At 41.5% G+C, this 15,413-nt stretch overlaps 1 protein-coding gene and 1 non-coding gene across 3 annotated transcripts in view; both read right to left on the bottom strand.

The window, feature by feature from the left end:
• The window catches only part of elovl1b (ELOVL fatty acid elongase 1b), a 28,735-nt gene that overhangs the window by 1,976 nt on the left and 11,346 nt on the right, over window positions 1–15,413 (bottom strand). The window contains exons 1-7 of one of the 2 annotated variants that reach the window (XM_035799130.2): window positions 8,670–8,882; window positions 1,563–1,662; window positions 1,233–1,423; window positions 782–862; window positions 513–569; window positions 303–408; window positions 32–168 (exon numbers count right to left, since the gene is read on the bottom strand). In XM_035799130.2, coding sequence (XP_035655023.1) covers window positions 32–168; window positions 303–408; window positions 513–569; window positions 782–862; window positions 1,233–1,423; window positions 1,563–1,623 — 633 coding nt within the window. In that variant the 5' untranslated portion in view covers window positions 1,624–1,662; window positions 8,670–8,882. Of the gene's footprint in view, window positions 1–31; window positions 169–302; window positions 409–512; window positions 570–781; window positions 863–1,232; window positions 1,424–1,562; window positions 1,663–8,669; window positions 8,883–15,413 lie in introns of those variants that run through there. The other variant, XM_035799131.2, reaches the window with a different exon arrangement.
• LOC118401603 (U7 small nuclear RNA) lies at window positions 4,301–4,355 on the bottom strand. The gene has a single exon (XR_004829295.1). It is a non-coding gene; the product is annotated as a U7 small nuclear RNA (small nuclear RNA).

Genomic DNA, 15,413 nt, shown 5'->3' with positions numbered 1-15,413 from the left:
TAAGCATCCATTCAGAACAAAGAAAACATACCAGTTGGATGGCGGTCATGTACTTCTTCCACCAGAGGAACTTTTGGAAGCGTGGTCCAGCCGCAGACAGGCCGTAGTAAGAGTACATGATGACGTGGACGATGCAATTCACCATGGCATGGAAAGAGCCTATTCCCCCTGAGGTAAAACACACAGAACACTTCAAACCAACCCTGCCCATATTCCACTGAATCCACCAACAACATACCTTTGTCTACTGCAAATAGAATTGTCTTCCCACCATTTTACAATACCAAATATTGTGGACTCACCGGGAGCTAAACTGACACCCCACCACCAGGTCCAGGGCATGAAAGAGTGGTGGAAGACGTGCAGGAAGGTGATCTGGCCATGTTTCTTCCTCAGAACGAAAAACACCTGACCCAACGAGAGAAACGTGTCAAATACAACTATGATGACCATTACGTGAACAGGTGGGAAAGACTGAAGAGATGCAAATCTGTAGGAAATAAAAGTCTTACCGTGTCCAAGAGCTCAATGAATTTGGAGAACAAGAATAACCAGGCCACTCGAACCATCTAGTGAGGGAACACAGCACACCATGCAAACGTGAGAAATTGGACAAAACAGCCTATTAATAGTAATCTAAAGATAGTATTGTCACAGTGGATCAGTAGGAATATCCTAAGAATGTGTATCTTGTCTTGCATACTTTCTTTCAAAGATGATGCATCTCATGACCATCACGGGGCAGGGGGGACCATGTGTGAAGCAAAGACTCAGGACTTACTCTAAGGCCTTGGGGGCTGTCCGAGTAATCAACGGCGTCACATCTCCATGTGTATGTCGTGGCCCAGCCTGACATCATGAACTAAACAGACAAGAGAACAAATTGAGACAAACCGATACTGTAGCTACCGGTAGTCAAACTAGATTGGAAAGAAGCCATACTGTTATTAACATAAGCAAGTGTATATTGACTATATGGGTCATCTTCTACATGTAAATCTCAAATCTTATTTACCTCCATCAATCTAGGCAATGGTTCATTTAGCTAGTGTTCCAATTATCCAGCACACTCTGGCCAAGTATGGCAATAACCCATTCAGACAGAGCTGCCACATACCAAACACACTGCTAGGGAAAAGACTGGCTCCAAGTCCTGTAGAGATGCCCCTCAAAAGAACCAATCAAGAACCCAGATCTTTGAGAGACAAGAGATTTGCATCATAGTGTTTCACCTCATAGACAATAAAGGCGTTCAATGCCACCATGGAGAAGTTGTAAGTGATCATGGCCTCCTTGAGTTGGAAGGGCTTGCGGTTGGCCATGAAGCGAGGCCCAGCAACCAGCACGAAGAAGATGTAGGTCAGCAAGATGGCCGACATGTTCACCGGACTCCCCATGAGTGGGTAACTCCATAGTCGCGGGTCTGAGAAACAAAACATGAGCTGTAAAATAAACTACAAAACAGGTTTATGACCACAAAAAATATATACTTGCTTACAGCTTTCATGGTACACAAAGCAGAGGTATAGTTAAGTAATTAACTAGGCATAAAAATACCTCACCTGTTCCCTTCAAGAGATACTCATAAACCCCCATGGCTCTAGCACCAATGTCCTGAAGCATTTTGACTAACTTCCGCCTCTGGTATCACCACCCAATCACCTGTGGAAAATCTAATTAATTAGTCATGATGTCATTTTTATGGATTTTGCATTACCCGCTTTAAAAATATTGAAAACATATATATTATATTGTATATAAATGTTAGTTTTTTACTCAGTAGAGCTTTGAGATAACTCTGTAATGAAAAGCGCTATAAAAAAAATGACATGTATTATATATAAAAAATAAAATAATACGCTACTCCAAATCCCTTACATACTGACTAATGTGATATGCTATTGCAATATCTTTAGGTACTGACATTACAATATATTTTACCCAAACATCATTCATGGTATTAAACTGCCTGCATCATATTTAATCATCTAGTCACAGTTGTATTTGGCAAAACCATCAACCCTTACTCACAAAAACATGACACAGAACATCACTTTACAGCTAGTATTTTATTTGGTTTCATGACATGAAAGAAGGAGACAGGAAATGTGCATGTGCTACAGTTGATGATCCTTGTTCAGCAACAGTGTGTTCTGGTTCTGAACAAATATCACTGACCCAGCATACCACACTCTGCCCCCACATCCCAGCATGCCTTGCCCCTGTCCCGGCAGACATGGCCTGACAGCAGAGAGGAGGGGCTACAGGGGACAGACAAGCGTCTCCATCCCATAGCATTCGCCTCAGTTTGGGACTGCCAAGTATGGGAACCAGGCCAAAACACAGAACCACAGCAAAACACAAATGCTCTCTCTCTGCTCTCCCCGAATGACCCCAGCCGTGAGAGGGAGGAGGCAAAAGGCAATCATCTTTGAAGTTTGAATTTGTTCTAGACCAGTCTCATGAGATCCAGGTGTCGACAGAACTACCCTGACTGAAGAGAGAGATCAAACAGGCTTATTTACCAACATGTTACGTCTGGGAACAAACAGCATAACACAGGTGGGACGGTTTAACCTCAAGGTTTATAAAAGAACAATTGGACTGAAGACAGGTGTTCCACAGACTGGCACATTTACCTTAGGGTTATAAGGACAATTGGACTGAAGACAGGTGTTCCACAGACTGGCACATTTACCTTAGGGTTATAAGGACAATTGGACTGAAGACAGGTGTTCCACAGACTGGCACATTTACCTTAGGGTTATAAGGACAATTGGACTGAACTCAGCGACCTGCAATTTATATCAACAACTGAACTACAAGTATCAATACTGGTATAAAACCTTCCAACTTCTAATCTCGACACATTGGCTGACTACAATGTGTATACAGTAACATTAAAAAAAGTGTACACAGGGGCTGAGCGCAGTCTTGACAAAACCTATCCGTATCAAATCTCAACTCCAAATAGGGCATGTCGTCAATGTTATTGGTCAATAGCTGGGATGTGTGGGTGCGGTAGCATTCTTGCCCCACTATGGAGCAAGAGGGATCCATTGTTCATAGAAAACCTACACTGAGCTCTCCCTGCCCTAGGAGTAAAGTCTACCCTAAGCTAACACCATCGGAGGTAATGATCCAGCCTACTGGAATGTACAGGGGGGCAACAGCAAAAAGTATAGAAAAGTGTCTAACACAGAGCAAAAACATATATCAGTCCTTAGAGCTGAACACACAGTACACAATCGACAAGGAATGACAATCAGTAATGTCTGAGCATACAGGGATCAGTATGGGAGACATTGTCAAGTGTACACATCGTTAAAATCGGAGGGACCCTACATGATTACAACAATAGTTCAAGTGGGAAATGTTCGCTCTCAGCTCCCATCCACTGGTATGCTCACGGAAAGAAGCCCTTTCAATTAACCAAACACTAGGCTGGAGGTCTTTCATACAGCAAGAATGTCAAGCAACACCTGTTTTCCAAAGGGCATATTCAAGATAAATGCTTTGTGTACATGTCAATATTTAGTCCTTTATGCACTTTAACACCGTTTGAAACTTTGCCCAACATGATTTCGCTCATGTGGTGTGAACGACAACCTGTGACTTACATACACGTCAGAGTTGAATCGATGACAAAGAAAAGCTGGTCAACACTCGGTAAAGGGAGCTCTCACAGATAGCATCCAATATTCTAAAGTATGTTGAATAGCAGGCCATTCCATCTATCTACTTTAGCATCTGTACTCAATGAGCCGAATGCAGTCTCTTGTTATTTTTATGTAACAGTGATTATGAACTTAAAAATCAGCAGCCAGACATTTTCAGACCAACAGGGCTTTCTATAAGATGTATGGCCTTTAAATCATATAACCTGCACACATATCTGTATGTAAAGTTAACTGGCATTATCTGTACTTCTCTTGAACTCCGGTAAAGGTCTGGAGTAGTTTACCAGCAACTAGCCACAACTCACATAAAGAAAATACTATAGTATGGTAAAAATACATTAGTATTAATTGTAGTGTTTTGCAGACTTTACTGTAGTACTCACTAGTGTTTACTGTAGCATTTACAGTTAACTAGTCTAAATACTGTAGGAAAATAAAAAATATAATATATACTATAGTAATTAATGTAGTATACTGTAGTATTTACTGTAATGTCTTGGTTTTGCAGACTATAGTGTTTTTGTTCTATTATCTTTGTCATAGAAGTAGAGGCTTTCTCCTGAGGAAACCTACTAGAGAAATACTAAAGAGTTTTGTTCTATTATCTTTGACATAGAAGTAGAGGCTTTCTCCTGAGGAAACCTACTAGAGAAATACTAAAGAGCTATAATTTTCCATAACATGTAGGTAGCTACAGGGACTGGGGTCTGAAAGGATCATTCAGAGCTTCTGCTCTTTTCGGAACACAATATACGGTATGTAGGTTTCTCACTTATGGATGGCACAAATTGTGATATGGGGAGGGGAATGGGCAGGGTCTATGCAAATAAAAAACTGTAGTATTCACCATAATTTTTTTTAAAGTGTGGTGTTTTTGCTGACACTACAGTAGCATTTACCAGTGTTTTTTTGTGTGGATAAAACTGTAGTATTTACTACAGCATGTCTACAACATGTAAGTACTACACATGATCGAGGGATACTACAGTGTGTAGTATTCTACAGTTTACTATAGAATTCTATAGTAAGTACTGTAGTATTCTATAGTAAAACAGTAGTATTGTTTCATCTGGGAAGGTATAGCAAATGCACATGTTCGAAGAGGCAAAGGAATATCCAGTTTGCGAGATCTAATCTAGCAGTTAAGATCACCTGCACATTTTGTTCACCTGGAACCTACAAGGACACCGATAACAACCGCACGGCAAGGGGGATATCAGGCTAAACCGCTATCGTCTTGACTCCATGTGTGATTATGAGAACATTCCTGAGAAATCGGAACATGTAGGCCTTTGAACTTAAATGCACATGCCATGTCACATTATGGATGCAATAGGTGAAAACCTCAAGGAAAAGCCTGCAACTAAGGCAGAGGTTGGCATTTACTAAACCACAATTCATTATGTGTTCCAAGCAGAAAAGCCAAGCTTCATGGGCGCCTACAAGTGATATAGGGCAAAGTTCATTGTATGCAGATTTACAGCGCACCGGCAGGGGCAGGGAGTTTCCTGGTTGTCGAGTGAGTGCTCACCTGTCTGTATGATTCTCATTTCCATGCTAATTTAGACCAGAGACGAAGAATTTCAGAAAGCTCTTACACAAATAGCTGTTGTTCCTTTGGAACCTGAAAACAAGGCGAGTCGGCAGGTGTGCCTCATATCTGTGGTGACAACACACATCTCAGTGCCTCTAACTCGAGCAGATTCAGACATCAATCGTCTGTCTTGATCAGAGGAGTAACACTTGCACATTAAGAGATCATGTGAACATTATGACAAATGTTAGATATCTATTGATAGTGATAATCTACTGGTCCTTAGTTTGAGTGTGGCATCGGAGAAGGTTGCGGTGTACCCATGCGAGGAAGATCAGAAAATTTACATTTTAATTTATTTTTTGAGTCGCTTTCCACTTGGAAATGAAAATAGAACAATGTTTTGGCATCTTGCCTAAATTTCTGACTCAAAGACCAAACCTTTAACGAGGCAAGTCAGTTAAGAACAAATTATCATTTACAATGACGGCCTACCGGTGAACAGGGGGTTAACTACCTTGTTCAGGGGCAGACCGACAGATTTTTACCTTGTCAGTTCAGGGATTCGATCCAGCAACCTTTCAGTTATAGTGGGGCGGCAGGGTAGCCTAGTGGTTAGAGCGTTGGACTAGTAACCGGAAGGTTGCAAGTTCAAACCCCCGAGCTGACATGGTACAAATCTGTCGTGGGCAGTTAACCCACTGTTCCTAGGCCATCATTGAAAATAAGAATTTGTTCTTAACTGACTTGCCTAGTAAAATAAATAAAATGAAAAACTGGCCCAACGCTCTAACCACTAGGCTCCCTGCCGCCACTACTTTAAGCCTATTCTGCCGTGCCCCTCTACTGTGACAAAAATATATTCAACATAACCCCCAAGACAACATTACCTAAAACGCTGTATCTGCTCAAAAGCAAGTGTGTATAACCCTGAACGGACATGTGATTTGTTAAAAATCTCACTGAAGAACAGGATTTTACCGAATGGAATTCACCACCAGAGATCTGAGTATTGCACACAGAGGGGCAGTTTGCATTGCCAATCTTTCTAGTCAAAAACCTGAACGCCTCTGTGTGAGTATGAGAATGTATAGTGTCAGGGGCTCATCTTGTGGCTAAGAGGGACCTAACCAGACACAGGAGAACACAACACGATTCTTTCAATCCACATCTGAAGGTACCAAAGAATCAGACAGACCAGCGAGGAGGAAATAAACCTGTACAATAGCCATAGTGGAGATATCCCAAGAACATCGGAGAGACTAGAGACACCCCTGGTAGACAGGCCAATAACCTAATGAGTGAGGAATATTCAGGATATTTCTTTTTACCCTTTTGGCTTCTTGTACATGTCTATAAATGTATCTAGACTAAAGCAAACAACCACAACTACGGATAGGAAAATCTCAGTCAGGACATTAATTCCAACCTTTAGCAACACCAAACCATCCAACAGAATCTAGTAGTTCAACTTGACTGAGCAGTACAGCAGCAGAGGACTGTGACACTGTTCATATTTGTTCGATTCACTTCAAAACAATGTGCGATAACAGTAGTCCTTCAGTTCTGATCTGACAGTGCCATCACTTCAATCTGGCAACCTCACTCTACGGAAATGTCTCAAGAGTCCAGACATACCAATCCCATGAGTTCCCTACAAACACTTTTAAACTCCACAGTCACATTGTAACAAAGCATTCTGACTGCTACTGTAAAGACTTCCAGGAGAATTTCCTCATGGTGTTGTGACTACTAAGTCAGCAATAATCGTTCCACCAGCACTGTGGTGGATCACAAGGTGGTACTTCCCATAACCTGACCAGAGAGTCAAAGTCCAAGCACTACACTAATCAAATCTAAGGTTATTTGTCATGTGCGCCGAATACAACAGGTAGACCTTATAGTGAAATGCGTACTTACAAGCTCTAACCAATAGTACAAAAAAAGGTATTAGGTGACCAATAGGTAAGTTTAGAAATAAAACAACAGTAAAAAGACAGGCTATATACAGTAGACAGGCTATATACAGTAGCGAGGTTACATACAGACACCGGTTAGTCAGGCTGATTGAGGTAGTATGTAGATGTAGATATGGCTAAAGTAACTATGCATAGATGAAGAACAGAGCTGTAGCAGTAGCGGTTGGCAGGTGGTGGGTGGGACACAATGCAAATAGCCCGGTTAGCCAATGTGTGGGAGCACTGGTTGGTCGGCCCAATTGAGGTAGTATGTACATGAATGTATAGTTAAAGTGACTGTGCATATATGATAAACACTACCTCAATTCCATGAAAGAAACGCCATATAGGCATAGCTAACTGTAAAGTGGACAGACAGATGAAGCCAATTAAATGTAGCGCTTTTTGGTATTACAGTCAACAGTGCTACACAGTTAACAGCCATAAACCAGGAGGGAGGAGACTGTCAGATCACCTCATCCCTCTCCGTTCCAGAATGGAGTGAGTGTATCTTTCCTCAAAACTATCAACCTATCGTGTGATGATCAGCCATCTCGAGACCTTGACCAGATACAATTCTCTGTGACTACACTATTGACATAGAAAACCCAGAACAGAATTGTGACGCTGGTAATAGGTGGGAATAAATCTTGGTTTAGGAATAACTCTTCAAATCGCCGACTAAGTGCCTCTTATGACTTGCAGGGAAGAGTAGCACAGTGGAAAGGGTGGGGAAAATGCATGTGTTATGGGAAGCCTGTCAATTAATCATAGTGATGAGAAAAGGAGCCTTGTTCAAAGGGTTAGAGTTCATGATGAACAAAACGACAGAGGGGAGGGGTAAAAAACGTCCGCAGGGAGAGAGGGAGGAGCCAATTAGAAAAAACACAGTGCAGCTTATGTTTAAAGGCCTAATGCAGACGTTTTTATTTCTATATACATGTATTTCTGGTTAACAATTATGTAACTTACTGTGATTGTTTTCAATTAAAATGGTCAAAAATAAACAAAAATAGCTTATTAGCAAAGAACAATTTCTCAAGCAATCATTTTTCTAAGGCTGTCTGGGAGTGGTCTGGGTGGAGTGGGGGGGAACTGAAAACTATTTTTACTTACACTAAAAAAAGTGCATAATCATAATTTTCACAGTATTATTCCAACCTCATTATGGGAATATATATAAAAACACAGAAAAATCACGTTTTTGACTGTACTGGGCCTTTAACAGAAGTGTTGGCAGGGATGCTCTACCTACTGTACGCACACACACTGGGTTTTCAAAGTCAAAACAACATCTGTGTGTTTACCCCAGCTTGTTAAGACACATAATATAGGCGTTCCCTGAAGAGATAACGTAAACACAAGACCTAAAAACCCACTTAGGGAAACAAACCCAAACCATTAGCTCAACAAACGTGCCAAAATTAGATAAAGGGGGAGAAGACGTTAGGGTTCGTTTCCTGGGTACTCCATCTGGTGCTAAGTGAGCAGACTTACCTCGTCTTTGATGTGGTTTATTTCTTGTTCACCTCAGAGCGGGCTAAAGGAGGCCAGTGTGGACACCAACACTAAAGAGCACAGCTAGCTTGCTTGCTCCTTCTGGAGAGAAGCGCCAGGATAGCAGTCAAGGGAGAGAAAAAGGGAGTGAAAGAGGAAGCAGGAGTGAGTGAGACAGAGAAAACGGATGAAGTGTGACTGGTACTGCTGTCCTCCCCACCCACCGTGACGCACACACACAGTGAATGAATAACGAGTTCAGAAAGAGAGAGCGAGGCAGGCAGAGAGAGAGAGAGAGGGAGGAGTGTATATGTGTCAGTGTAAATGCAAGCTGGGTGGTTAAGAGTGAAAACAAGAGGAAGCTGGCCTTGTATTTCAACCGGCAGTGTGAAAACCTCAAAATAAAGGAAAGGTAGGTGGCCGTTTTGTGACCACAGCCCTGGTCTGACAGGAGTTGCCCCTTCCCCTCTTACCTCCATCCTCCCCCCTCTCTCAAAGCTAAATAGAGCAGAATATGGCATCATCCTGCAGGTTTCTCTCCTAGGGGCTGATTATATTATTCTCAGAAATCAGTGGCGACTGTTGTTGTGCCGCTAGTCTCTTTCCCCAGCCAACACCCCGAAAGCAAAGCTAACATCCATTTCACCCTCCATCTGGACTGAAAGTCATTACCAAAATAAACATTTTACAACTCCATAATGACACTTACAAAAACAATCATAGGGGCTTTCCAAAATGTAATTTAAAAATTGTATTGTTCATCAAACATGGAATACTTATTCTGGAGACTGAACACCAATGAGGAAAATACCAGTTGGAACATAAAAAGTATAATTCTACGGTTTACTCAAGGCTGGTTGATAAATCTGATAACATAGATAAGGCCATTATGGCTCCTACAGGAAGACAGTGACTTACTGGCAAATATGTAAGTATATTGTAAGTACGTTCTGCTTGCTCTCACGCATATGAAATCAGAGTCTGATCTCCCTACCAAGCCCAGTTTTAAAAGGAGGAACAGATATTGAGACAATCTTTAAAGCTATGTAGTTATGACGCTCATTCTCCCTCTAGAACAAACACGTGCAGCACACACACTCACGTACCTTTCCAGGCCCAGGCCATACAGAACAGTCAGGTGGGAGTCAGACACACTCCACCCTTTAGTTGTATATTAACAGGTTAAGTAGCCTACAAATTCCTCTCTACTTTAAGCAAGCTCTCAGATCCTTTGTGATGTAAAATATTTGTCAAACAAGCCACCCCGAACTGAGAGCGAAGGACACTCGTCAAGTACTGCTCTAATATTTTATCTAACATCAATCTACTTAAATTAGGTACTTAGTCGTGACTAAAAGTGTGCATCACAACTGGCACCCTAGTCCAATCAACTGTTAATAGTTGTGTAGATGTACTTGTCTGACCTATCTGTGGACAGAGACGGGTTTACCCGTTGCTTTGTCCCAAGGGATTTGATTAGTTTAGGAGTTTTTAGGATCCGCATTAGCCGACGCCAACATCTAGTCTTACTGGGGTTCTGCATTTTTTATAAATAAATATAAGACAAGTTTTTTTGTTTGTTTCCTTGAATTTGTTTTGGACCTGAAAAGACCCCTGGTGACATGTCTGGGGGGTAAGTGTGTCAGTGCCGTGTGTAAGTTGACTATGCAAAAGTATTTGGAATTTCTAACACGTTTCTTAGAAAAACTAAAAGTGAAGCCGTTAGTCTTTCCTCAACTCTTAGCCAAGATACTTCCTTGCATAGTATTAATATTAGCCCTTTAATTACAAGATGTGCCGCTCTGTTCTAGGACATAGCTGCAGCTTAAATAGGTCTTTCTTTGCAGCACTTGACCATATGACTGTACAATAATAAAGATAAGATAAAACTAGAGCCTGCAGGACTTGCTTTGTGGAGTGTGGTGTCAAAAAAGCAGAGTATTTCTATTATGGACAGACTTCTCCCCATCTTCGCCAACCATTGAATTTACACTACAGGACCAAAAGTATGTGTACACTGCTCATTGAACATCTCATTCAAAAATCATGGTTGGTCCCCCCTTTGCTGCTATAACAGCCTCCACTCTTCTGTGAAGACTATCCACTAGTTGTTGGAACATTGCAGAGACTTGCTTCCATTCAGCCACAAGAGCATAGTGCGGTCTGGCACTGATGTTGGGCGATTAGGCCTGGCTTGCAGTCGGCGCTCAAATTCTTCCCAAAGGTGTTCGATGGGGTTGAGGTCAGGGCTCTGTGCAGGCCAGTCAAGTTCTTCCACACCGATCTCAACAAACCATTTCTCTATGGGCCTCACTTTGTGTAAGGGGGCATTGTCATGCTGAAACAGGAAAGGGGCTTCCCAAACTGTTACCCCAAAGTCAGAAGCACAGAATCATCTAGAATGTCATTGAACTAAGGGGCCTAGCCCGAACCATGAAAAACAGCCCCAGACCAATATTTATCCTCCACCAAACTTTACAGTTGGCACTATGCATTCAGACAGGCAGCGTTCTCCTGGCATCCGCCAAACCCAGATTCGTCCGTTGGACTGCCAGATAGTGAAGCACGATTTATCACTCCAAAGAACATGTTTCCACTACTCCAGAGTCCAATGGAGGCTAGCTTTAAACCACTCTAGCCGATGCTTGGCATTGCGCATGATGATCTTAGGCTGTGTGCGGCTGAACGGCCATGGAAACCCATTTCATGAAGTTCCCGACGAACAGTTCTTGTGCCGACTTTGCTTCCAGAGGAAGTTTAGAACTCAGTAGTGAGTGTTGCAACCGAGGACAGATGATTTTTACGCGCTACGTGCTTCAGCACTTGGTGATCCCGTTCTATGTGCTTGTGTGGCCTACCACTTCACGGCTGAGCCGGTGTTGCTCCTAGACTTTTCCCATTTCACAATAACAGCACTTACAGTTGACCGTGGCAGCTCTAGCAGAGCAGAAATTTTATGAACTTACTTGTTGGAAAAGTGGCATCCTATGACAGTGCCACATTGAAAGTATTCAGACACCTTCCCTTTTCACATTTTGTTACATTACAGCCTTATTCTAAAAAACGTTTTATCATCCATCTACACACAATGTCCTCTAATCACAAAGCAAAAACAGGTTTAGAAATGTTTGCAAATGTATTTCAAATAAAAAAACTGAAATACCTTATTTACATAAGTATTCAGACCCTTTGCTATGAGACTCAAAATTCTGCTCAGGGACATCCTGCTTCCATTGATCATCCTTGAGATGTCCACCTGTGGTAAATTCAATTGACTGGATATGATTTGGAAAAGCACACACACCTGTCTATATAAAGTTTCACAGTTGACAGTGCATGTCAGAGCAAAACCCAAGCCATGAGATCGAAGGAATTCTCCGTGGAGGTCCGAGACACGATTGTGTCGAGGCACCGTACTAAAACATTTCTGCAGCATTGAAGGTCCCCAAGAACACAGCAGCCTCAATCATTCTTAAATGGAGAACCTGATGGTCACAGAGATCCAAAGTCCCTCTGTGGAGATGGGAGAACCTTGCAGAAGGACAACCACCTCTGGAGCACTCCACCTTTATGGCAGAGTGGCCAGAAGGAAGCCACTCCTCAGTAAAAGGCACATGACAGCCCGCTTGGAGTTTGCCAAAAGGCACCTAAAGGACTCTCAGAGCATGAGAAACAAGATTCTCTGGTCTGATGAAACCAAGATTAGAAACCAAGAATACCAAGCGTCACATCTGGAGGAAACCTGGCACCATGTCTTCAGGGAAGCATGGTGGTGGCAGCATCATGCTGTGGGGATGTTTTTCAGCGGCAGGGACTGGGAGACTAGGTAGGATCGAGGGAAAGATGAACAGAGCAAAGTACAGAGAGATCATTGATGAAAACCTGTTCCAGAGCGCTCAGGACCTTTAGACTGGGGCGAAGGTTCACCTTCCAATAGGACAAGGACCCTAAGCACACAGCCAAGACAGCGCTGGAGTGGCCACTCAATGTTCTTGAGTGGCCCAGCCAGTACCCAAGCTTGAACCTGTTCGAACATCTCTGGGGAAATCTGAAAAAAGCTGTGCAGCGATGTTCCCCATCCAACATGACAGAACTTGAGAGGATCTACAGAGAACAATGGGAGAAATTTCCCAATTACAGATGTGCCAATTTTGTAGCGTCATAACCAAGAAGACTCGAGACTGTAATCGCTGCCAAAGGTGCTTCAAAAAAGTACTGAGTAAAGGGTCTGAATACCTATGTAAATATCAGTTTTCTATTTTTAATAGATTTGAAACATTTCTAAAAAAACTGTTTTTGCTTTGACATTGTGTGTAGATTGAAGAGGGAAAAAAACAATACATTTTAGAATAAGGCTGTAACGTAACAAAATGCGGAAAAAGTCAAGGGGTCAGAATACTTTCTAAATGCACTGTATGTTTTGACAATGAAAGTTTACAATCTAAGGTAACAAGTCATTTATTCCCCTCAACTTGATCAACAGCCACACCATTCATTACCAGATTCCACTAAGGTCTAAAACTTAGGGAAACAAATACAATGCTCTTAGTTTGAGATGTTCAGGACCATTTCATTACCAGTGGTCCAATACATTCCTAAAGAAAATAATGTACCTTTTACTCCTTACATTTTCTCCGACACCCAAAAGTACTCGGTACATTTTGAACACTTAGCAGGACAGGAAATTTGTCTAATTCAAACACTTATCAAAAGAACATCCCTGGTCATCCTTACTGCCTCTGATCTGGCAAATTCAGTAAACACAAATGCTTCATTTGTAAATTGTCTGACTGTTGAAGTGTGCCCCTGGCTATTCGTACCTGGAAAAAAAAATCTACTTAGCTTAATATAAGGAATTTGAAATGATTATTTATACTTTAACAACTTATGTATAATTTACTGGGTGACTTTCACTGGAGTCATTTTCTTTTAAAAAGGTATCTTTACTTTTATGCAAGTATAACAATTGGGTACTTTTTCCAATACTGTTTATTGCTAGCCACCCATTCCAAAACAGATTGCAACTCTTTGTTAAGGGTTTTCGTGACTTATTATTAGCTGTTGTTGGCTGATACTTATATGGTTGAATCATCAGCATACGTAGACACACATGCTTTGTTTAAATGCCAGTGGCAGGTCATTGGAAAAAAAATAGAAAATAGTAGAGCCTAGAGAGCTGTCCTGTGGTACACCACACTTTACATGTTTGACATTAGAGAAGCTTCCATTAAAGAAAACCCTCTGAGTTCTATTAGATAGAACATTCTCTCTGCTACCGCACAGCAAGCAGTACCAGAGTGCCAAGTCTAGGACCAAAAGGGGGGTCATTTTTTTACACTGCTGCTCTATCTATGCATAGTCATTTTAACCCTACCTACATATACAAATTACCTTGACTAACCTGTACCCCCGCACATTGGCTCAGTACCCTATGAATATAGCCTTGATACTTTATTGTATTACTTTTGTTAGTTTGGTAAATATTTTCTTAACTCTTTCTTGAATTGCATTGCTGGTTAAGGGCTTGTAAGTAAGTATTTCATGGTAAGGTCTACACCGGTTGTATTCGGTGCATGTGACAAAGTTTGATTTGATTCCACGATATGGCAGAGGTTGAAAAGTCACAAGTTCTCAACAACAGGTTATGGTCAATAATATCAAAGGCTGCACTGAAATATAACAGTACAGCTCCCACAATCTTCTTATTATCAATATATTTTAACCAATCATCAGTCATGTGTGTCAGTGCAGTACATGTGATTGCCCTTCTCTCTAAGCATGCTAAAAGTCTGTTGTTCCTTTGTTTACAGAGAAATAGCATTGTAATTGGTCAAAAGAAAATGGCAACAGTATACCAAGAACTGGCAGGTCTGCTGTTAGAACCAGTAAAGGCCGCTTTACCACTCTTGGGTAGCGGAATGACTTTGGCTTCCCTCCAGCCCTGAGGACAAATACTTTCCTCTATGCTCAGATAGGAATGGCTATAGAGTCAGCTACCTCAGTTGTCAATGCCAGGAGGTTTGTCATTATTGATCAATAACAATTTTTCCACCTCTTCCGCACTAACTTTACAAAATGTAAATGTACAATGCTTTTCTTTCATTATTTGTTTTTGTATACATGAGTACGATGGCTCACTGTTCATTGTTGGCATTTTCTGCCTAGGTTTGCCCACTTAGGATTTTTTTTTTGTTATCAATCAATAATGACAAACCTCCTGGCATTGACAACGTAGATGGAAAGCTACTGAGGATGGAAGCTGACTATAGCCACTCCTATCTGTCATATCTTTAATCTGAGCCTAGAGGAAAGTCTTTGTCCACAGGCCTGGAGGGAAGCCAAAGTAATTCCGCTACCCAAGAGTGGTAAAGTGGCCTTTTCTGGTTCTAACAGCAGGCCTATCAGCTTGCTGCCAGCTCTTAGCATACTGTTGGAAAAACGTGTTTAACCAATTACAACACCTCATCAACACTTGACATAACATATTCTGTAAGCATTACAGAGATATGGCTCTGAATATATATACACAGTAATAACTCCCCATAAGCATTCCTGTCTCTTCTATAGATGTTATATCCTTTTATTGCTATATCATAAAATTAATTATCTAAGTGAGTCTCAGAAATGGCTATTATATGAATCTTCTCATCTTATTTGGGCTCCCAAGTGGCACAGCGGTCTAAGGCACTGCATCTCAGTGCTAGAGGTATCACTACAGACCCTGGTTTGAAATACAATGAAACA

This window comes from Oncorhynchus keta, chromosome 22 (genome assembly GCF_023373465.1).
Source record: "Oncorhynchus keta strain PuntledgeMale-10-30-2019 chromosome 22, Oket_V2, whole genome shotgun sequence".
In the NCBI taxonomy this organism is placed as follows: domain Eukaryota; kingdom Metazoa; phylum Chordata; class Actinopteri; order Salmoniformes; family Salmonidae; genus Oncorhynchus; species Oncorhynchus keta.
The sequence above is the reverse complement of the archived record's forward strand: the minus strand, read 5'-3'. Positions and strand labels throughout refer to the sequence as shown.